We start from the raw sequence: 8,553 nt of genomic DNA, 5'->3' as shown, positions 1-8,553 counted from the left end.
AACTTAAACTGAAGCTTATGTGCGCACTTAAGGAACGTGTGTTTGACAGGAGTGAGTAAATGTGCACTGGCGGTCAGAGATCTATAAAACGCACATTTTGCGAAAAGCCTTCATTTCATCATGCCTTTCCTCGCAGCCTTAATGGCTGACTGGGACCTAATTTTGATCCTTAATTCTGAGCGTAGGAATTTCGAAGCGCATTACTAAATTCCATCCAATGCGCTCAAGACGAATAGAAAACAATTCATATTTTCGCGAATGCCATGTTTTATAAATTTATGATGACAGGTGTAAGTATTGAAAATTGCGACTCAGTATATAATGTACGAGCCTTATCGTTTAATGCATTTTTACCAGGCCTCTAAGTAGCAGTCTGTTTCAAAACTAAGTGCAGAAACAAGACGAACGTTTAATTTGAGCGAAGTACCACAGCACAGACACCAGCGTCTCGTGCTGGTCACATCTTTCCTCTCCACGGCAATGTGGTCATGTTGAACACGGTTGGAGCTATGGTGTTTGTCATTGTTATGGCGGTTGTCACAAACGTCAGGTGGGCGAAGAGGCCAGACACTGCCTGCAAAAGAGAAAAATAGTAGCAATGAAAAACGAAAGTGCTTTGAAACGAAACATTTGATTATTTTTGCATCATTAGAATTATGCGGTCATGAAGAAATTTATTGAATTTTTCTTTGACCTCGCGACTTTGACCAGAGCTCGCGAGGGCTGCCACGTATTGTCTGCAGTGCAACGGGGAAAGAGCGGTGGCGTATAGAAAGTAACACTGCGTTTCGTAACTACAGCTTGTAGGTGAGTAGCCCAGGATGATTTGGTTTGGTTTGGTTTGGTTTATGGGGTTTAACGTCCCAAAGCGACTCAGGCAATGAGAGACGCCGTAGTGATGGGCTCCGGAAATTTCGACCACCTGGGGTTTTTTAACGTGCACTGACATCGCACAGTACACGGGCCTCTAGATTTTCTCCTCCAAAAAAATTCCAGCAGCCGCGGCCGGGATCGAACCCACGTCTTTTGTGTCAGCAGCCGAGCACCATAACCACTGAGCCACCGCGGCGGCTACAGGATGATTTATATGCGAAGAAATTACCTTCATGTTCTGTGTTGAAGCGGTCTGCTTTGTCTCCACAGAGTACAATTTTTAAAGCTACTATGCTGGAAAGTAGCCAGGAACTCACGTACACGCCGTTTTATCACGAAATTTTGATTTAGGGTCAGGTTAATAATGTTTCCCTACTGCTTTAACAGTGCAGTGTGTGACGCTAGCAGGCAACTCTTTTAGACGCAATCTGCGACATACTTATGGTGTCTTCGACTGGTCGCTCCCACGATCCGGTTCGGATTTGGCAAAGTGAGAGCCGCTCTAGCTCCGAGCGCATAGCGAGACCGGTCAAGCCGAATGGTCAGCAAGTTTTCAGAGCGAAAGCGCAGGAAGCAGAAAAAGGACGTAACTTCCGTGACGGCGTACCCAGCGTAATGATTCGTCTTTTTTTCGACATTTCGCCTCACAGAGCCACACAGCAGGGACGTTTTAACTGCCTCTAATACCTAAAGCGCCTAAACTTGCTTCTATGGATGCGTAAAAACTGACGCGTTAGGCCTCGCCAGACCGGTCGTGGTGTGCCGTGGCTACCCTGGCTTCGCATCCGTCTTCGCGAAACGGCGGAAGTGGCTCTGTCACGTGAACACATCTCGGGGCCGCTCCGACTTTTTTCTCGGAGCGCCTCAGAGCGCTCTGAGCTGGAGGCGGGCGCTCTGAAAGAACCAGCCGAATGTAGTCAGAGCGCTTGATTTCGACCAGCCGAACGTGCGGCTGCATCTCAGAGCGCTCTAGAACGATCTGAAACGACCAGTCGAAGACACCATTAGTACAGTGCCAGATCTGCAACCAGCGGTGGTTGTGCCGCCTTCTTTAATAACGTGACTGGCATTTTCCCGTCACCACGTATCTTTGGGCTTATCTTTGAACACGGCACAGATAAGGCTGTGCCCAATCGCGATTCCCATCGTTTAAACGGACGCATTCAGAAAACGAGCCTAGTAACAATGACAGCGTACACTTTGCAGCACCTTTCCTTCAGTCCGACATGTTTACCGTGGATGCGTAGGAGCTATCACTGAGTGCCTGTTTCACACCCAGAGGCGGCGCTGTGAACTCATGGGATATTTGCTGCAACCTAAAGTAGTAGTTGTAGTTTACGGATAATGGAGGGTTTTAACATAGCTGAGACGTATTAGTGTGTACGTACACAGGACTGCGTACGCCTGTTGCGAAAGTGCAGTTGAACAATGTGGAGCACCTTGGCACGCATCTACGACTGCGTGTTCGCAGCACGCATATGTTAATTAAGTGCGCTAATACTCTTCGCTATGCTAAAGCTTTGCACAACGCAGCCGGAACTGGTGCCCATATGTGCCATACAAAAAAAAATAAATTTTTAACATGTGGTTTAAACTATATATTGCCTAAAATGTGAACTTTTTACCAGGGCGCAATTAATGCTACTGCATGATGCGAATCGCCTTAGGAAAATGAAAAGTTGGACTGACAGGTTGGCTGTATTCTGCCGCCTAATTCCAGTTCACGCACAGCGTTGCACCTAACTGTGAACAAAACTGTGCTGGGAGACGGGCTGTAGGGAATTTCCTGCGAAGCACCACTGAAATACCTAACTGTCTACCCCAGTTCTCTTCCATTCTTACTACATTCGCCTTTCGCAATAGGTTATAGCACTGCAACGCTACCGCAACTGCAAGGTCGGCGACTAAGCATGACAGATGATAAGGAAAAAACTAAAAAAAGAAGGGGGCTCATTAAAATCTCTTATTTAAAGAAGGGGGACCCTAAAGTGAACTTGTAGTGTACGCGCTTCAGGCTTCCACGAAACAGGTGTCGCGTGCGAGAGTAACCTAACCTAACAAGCACGGCTGCTCACCAGATTGCTGAGATTGATGCGCTCCTTGGCCATGAGCAGGTTGTTGGCAGGCGACGAGACGGAGAAAAAGAGACCCATGGAGCAGCAGAGCGTGACAGGGATCAGCAGCCTCAGGGGATGCCACTGCGCACAGGTTAAGGATGAGGAGGAGGAGGAGAACGAAACAGAGGCAGCGGATGGCTGCTGACGCCGAGAGATGCTACGGGATGTTTTTCCCAAAATAAGCTTCGAAGCATTTCCCATCAAATCGCGGTTTATTTCGCTTTTTCTCCACTATATAAAAACAAGTTCTTTATTTTAATTTATTACACTGCTAACGAACGCCCAAACAGGTAACATATCGTGCAAAAATATATCTAGCATGACCTAATTAGCTTACTGCGAACGCCTACAATCATACTGCGTCGCACTGAAATACTGTAGCCTCAGGGAAGTAACTAAACAAGAAAAAAAAAACCTCGACAGAGACACTTAAGGACTGCTTACGTGTGGGAATGCGAAAGCATGAAAGCTTGTCGTGGACTCAAGCCGTAGGTGTTTTGCTTGGTTTGCGAATTAAGTAATTCAGCTGATGAGCATACTTTTTTTCGGTGTGACACCACCTACCCACACACACGCGCGCATGACACCAGCCGCAACGCTGTACGACGAATGGTTCAATCACAGATTAGATACGAAAGTATAGGAAGGCCTACAACTGAAGGTGCATATGTCTTCGGTTAGAATCCCGGTCGCAAGCTACCCTCTAACTTGACAAGCACATGTAAGGTATATGAAACTAGAAATATTATGAGACCACCCACAACGCTTTTGCAACGAACGGTCGCGTCACATCTTTGGTAAGAGCGACGGAAATACTGTTGCCACATGGAGGTTGGCCAGTGGCGAATATATATAGACGAACGACATGTACAGGGTTGTCTGAAGTGGCAGTGCTCGGCCTCACGGTGATAGGCAGGAGACCCAGCGGACGAACGTGTATTAATGATAGATCGGACAGTTGGGAAGGAGAAAAATGGTTTGGTTTGGTTTGGTTTGGTTTATGGGGTTTAACGTCCCAAAGCGACTAAGGCTATGAGAGACGCCGTAGTGGAGGGCTCCAGAAATTTCGACCACCTGGGGTTCTTTAACGTGCACTGACATCGCACAGTACACGGGCCTCGAATTTCTCCTCCAAAGAAATTCAGCCGCCGCGGCCGGGATGATTATTAGCGGCTCTTTATTAATAGAATAACAAATAAAGGAAAAGTTGCGAGCCGTGGCATCTGGCGTTGAAACCTGAAGCACCTGGCTGCGGCTAAAGTGAAAAAAAAGGACAGGTACAGGACAGGGAGAGAGAAAGAAGTGGGGGTGCTGGTGGTGAAAACATTTATTAAGCTATGCAGGGTCAGGAGTTATGCTTTGATCAGCCTGTAAGAGACCGGTCCTTACAAGCACTATCCCTAGTTTGGGACCCCAGTGGCGGTGGCCGCCGCCCGGGCGCGCCCGACTAAAGCTTGTTGGGCCTGTAAGTTGTGGCAGCCGAGCAGGATCGCCTCCCAGTTCACCCGGGTTGGGTTGGGGATGGGGGGAATAGCCTGGTTGGAGGGACAGGCCCACACGTGATAGGTGTCAGAAGACACCGCACTACAGGGTGGGCAGCTGCCGTTAAAGGAGGGGTCAAATTGTTTTAGTGCTGCCGGGAACATCAATGTAACGGAGGCCCTTACATGGGCTGGGGTAAAGACGATGACTATCTTGATAGTAGACTGTAATATCTTTCAAGGTTTAGACCGGATTAAAATCGGGTTCCTGATCGGGTGGGGAGGAGAAAAATGGCTGAGGCTTAACTTGGTTAACCCTGGTCAGATGCGAAGCATATTGATGGCTAGGCTTGGTAATACATGGCTTTCCTTGGTTGAATACTTGGTCATTTTAATACAACCACTAGAAGCCTTCGTCGTGGGGGAATACAACGGCATGGCTACAGCGGAACGCCGACTAAACCCGAGACGCGCGTTGGGTGGGCGCCTGGATTGCTACGGAAGCCGCGTCAGCCTGCCCGGTGGAGCGAGCGTTTCACCTACACCGAGTGTGAACGCGCGTTCGAAATGCGCGGGAATGCCGCTCGAGGACATTCCGGTGTCTGTGCGATGGCATCGTTCTCCGTCTCCCAGCGCGTGACGGCGATCTGTCGTGACGTCATGTGTCACGTAATATGTCACGTGGTGTGACTTCACTGTACCACGTGGTGTGCACGACGTGTAACCACGGCGAAGGGCTGTAGTGGACCCCCATCTTCCTCTGTCGTGACGTCATGTGTCACGTGCTATGTCACGTGGTGTGACGTCACTGTACCACGTGGTGTGCACGGCGCGTAACCACGGCGAAGGGCTGTAGTGTACCTCTAGTAATATGCTTCGCATAAAACAGCCCGGTGAGAGAGCGCGCGGGCGGCTTCGTCTGCTGCCTCGTTTCCTCCCAACCCCTGATGAGCAGGGGCCCATATAAGGTAACGGTGTGCGGAGTCCGTATCCCGTATGCAATTTAGGTATATTATATAGGCTAGGAAGGGAGTCCAGCCTTGTTCGACGTTCCAACAGGTGCTTGGCGAGTTGGTGATTATGTATTTTTAATCGGAATCTGAGGCTGCTAGAGCAATCACGACCTGTTTTTCGTGCGTTGCACTACGGGCTCTGAAGGTAAGGCCGTCATTTGTGTTGATGTTGTGAACTACGGCGTCCGTGTATCATCCCGCGTGGTGAGGGCTGAAGGCGTCCACGCAGTACACACATGTTTTGTTGCCATAATGTCGGGCTAGGTCTATCGCTTGTGCCAGGCACCGACCATTATGACCTTCGTGTGAAATGTTGGCCGGAATAGGTCGCACATGGAAGGCGCGTCTCCACACTTCTGGGATGTGAAATCTGTCTTCCATGAGAGTGGTATGTTTGATATGGAGTCGAGAAAAAAGGCGGCGACCCGACTCCGTTTGCGACGAGCGCGGAGCGACAAGAAGAAAGAATTGGGCGATAAAAATTGTTAAATTGCTAAATTGGTTTTTTGAGGAAAGGAAATGGCGCAGTATCTGTCTCACATATCTCGGCTAACACCTGAACCGCGCCGTAAGGAAAGGGAGAAAGTTGGGAGTGAAAGGAGAAAGAGGTGCCGTAGTGGAGGTCTCCGCAATAATTTCGACCACCTGGGGATCTTTAACGTACACTGACATCGCACAGCACACGGGCGCCTCTTGCGTTTCGCCTCCATCGAAACGCGGCCGCAGCGGTCGGATTAGTAAAATTGGTTTTCGGGGAAAGGAAATGAGGTGCCTCACGTGTCGGTGGACACTCGAACCGCACCGCAAGGGAAGGTAGGAAGGTGGCAGTGAAAGAAGAAAGGAAGATAGAGGTGCCCTATTAGAGGGCTCCGGAATAATTTCGACCACTTGGGGATTTTCGACGCCCGCTGACACCACACCACCACCACACCACCTTTTGCGTTGCGCCTCCATCGAAATGCAGCCGCCGCGGCCGGGTTCGAGCCCAGGAAAACAGCTTCACTTCTCAGTCGAAACCTCACCAACGCTTCGAGGGAAGGGAGAAAAGTGGTACTCAAAGAACAAATAGACAGAGTAGTGCCGTAGCCGTGATCTCCGGAATAATTTCTATCACATGGGGTCTTCATGTCCAGCAAGCAACCTTTAACACGAATTTTGAATATTGCATTATCGTAACGCACTCGTACGGAAATATTGAAGGTCATGGCCCATTCCTCAGGTGTGTAGCAAAATCTTTCCTTTAAAGTTTTTGATCGGTCCCATAGAGCAGTGAAGAACGCCACGTAAAACCAATTGGGAACTTTTTTTGACGATAGGAAAAACGTCAATGGCAAGAAAATGCAATCCTGCTGACGGAAGATCTGTGGATATGTCGACGTTTATAGCGAAAACTTATATGTGAAAATTTTGTTCATTAACTCTTTCCCGTTCAAAAATGCTTTCGTCCACAATTGCTGGCATAGCACAGCACACGATCGCCTATCGCATTTCGCCTCCATCGAAAGGCTGCCGCCGCGGTAGGGTCCGAACCCGGGAACTCCGGAACAGTAGCCGAGCGCCCTAACCACTGAGCCACGGCGGCGGGTCAGAACAGCGAGAGAGAGAGAGAGAGAGAGAGAGAAAACTTTATTTACAAAGGAATTCGGGGCACGCCCCAGGGTCCCCGCACGACCCCACTGCACTCAAGTGTTTATGTTCCTGAGGTCCATAACACTGGCAGCACGGCCGGTGGCGATGGTCTGCACGGCCGGGTCCTCCGAGTGCAGCAGGGTCTCCCAGTCCTCCCAGGTCTTGAGGTTCTCTAGGTCCCGCGGGGGAGGGTCCGCCGGGCAGAGGGAAAGGATGTGGAGGGAAGAAGCGAAGGGTTCTGGGCATAGGGCGCAAGCAGGAGTGGGGAAGGAGGGATGATAGTGGGTTAGGGTAAGGGGCGAGGGGAGAGTATGTGTTTGTAATCTGCGCTAGAGTGTTGCGTGTCTGTTATCAAGGGAGGGGTGGGGCGGGGGGTAGAGCTGGCGAGAGGCTCTGTATGCCTGGGTCAGCTCACTGAATGAGTGCATGCGATCCTTCGTGAATCCCAGATCCGAGGCCACCTGAGCCCGGTTTAAAGAACCTCGGGCTAAAAGGTTGGCGGCCTCGTTTCCGGGATTCCCGGAGTGCGCAGGCACCCATATCAGCTCCACTTGGCGGGGCGGGGGTGCATCGGGCGAGTCCAGTATGCCAAAAGCAGGGACATGAACTTGGTCTCGAGCGAAATTTAGAATCGCAGTTTTAGAGTCAGTTAAAATATACCGGGCTTCCGTGCGGGTTATAGCAAGTGCAATGGCGGCTTCCTCTGCAGCCTCTGGGGACGTATCTGGAGGGAGAGGTAGTGTGAGGAGGGTGGATGAAGAGGAGTCCACCGCAGCTGCTGTCGCTTCATCACCCGTGCAGGCAGCGTCCACCCATACGGCGTCCGGCTGAGGGCCGTACGCTCGATGGAGTGCCTTCGCACGGGCTCTGCGGCGCTGCTCATGGTGGGACGGGTGCATATTCCTCGGGAGCGGCCTGATGAGAAGCTCTCGGTGAAGGGATCGTGGGATGGCGAGAAGGGTTGGGTCGTTGGCCGGTATTTTGATTCCCAGGGAGTCCAAGATATACCGACCTGTGGAAGTTTTTGTGAGCCTGATGTATTGGGCCTGTCGGTGGGCCTCCACCAGTTCCCCGATCGTGTTGTGGAGGCCCAGGCCTAGTAATCTGTCTGTGGGTGTGTTGAGGGGAAGATGAAGTGCTACCTTGAATGCCTTGCGAATCAAAGCATCCAAAGCGTTTATGTCATGTTTGGATAGTTGTAAATATGGGGTAGTGTACAGTACACGGCTGAGGACAAAGGCATGAATGAGGCGACATAGGTCGCGCTCCTTCATGCCTCTATGATGTCCCGAAACCCTGCGGATGAGGTGCGATATCGCGCCTGCAACCTGCTTGAGTTTCTTGAGGGTAGTGGTGTTTTTGCCATCGTTCTGGATGTGCAAGCCCAATACACGGAGGGTGCCAACCTCAGGTACCGGGTAACCATTCAATTCAATGGCA

General features: G+C 50.6%; 1 protein-coding gene across 1 annotated transcript in view; it reads right to left on the bottom strand.

Moving 5' to 3' along the window:
- Window positions 1-457: 457 nt before the first annotated feature.
- LOC149371014 (Na(+)/dicarboxylate cotransporter 3-like) overlaps window positions 458-8,553 on the bottom strand; it is a 45,634-nt gene continuing 37,538 nt past the window's right edge. Inside the window, exons 11-12 of the mRNA XM_089579059.1 lie at window positions 2,949-3,071; window positions 458-574 (exon numbers count right to left, since the gene is read on the bottom strand). Coding sequence (XP_089435185.1) covers window positions 458-574; window positions 2,949-3,071 — 240 coding nt within the window. The remainder of the gene's footprint in view (window positions 575-2,948; window positions 3,072-8,553) is intronic.

Source organism: Amblyomma mixtum, chromosome 1 (genome assembly GCF_055824585.1).
Source record: "Amblyomma mixtum isolate Tamu chromosome 1, ASM5582458v1, whole genome shotgun sequence".
In the NCBI taxonomy this organism is placed as follows: Eukaryota; Metazoa; Arthropoda; class Arachnida; order Ixodida; family Ixodidae; genus Amblyomma; species Amblyomma mixtum.
Note: the sequence above shows the minus strand (reverse complement) of the source record. Positions and strands in the feature narration are given on the sequence as shown.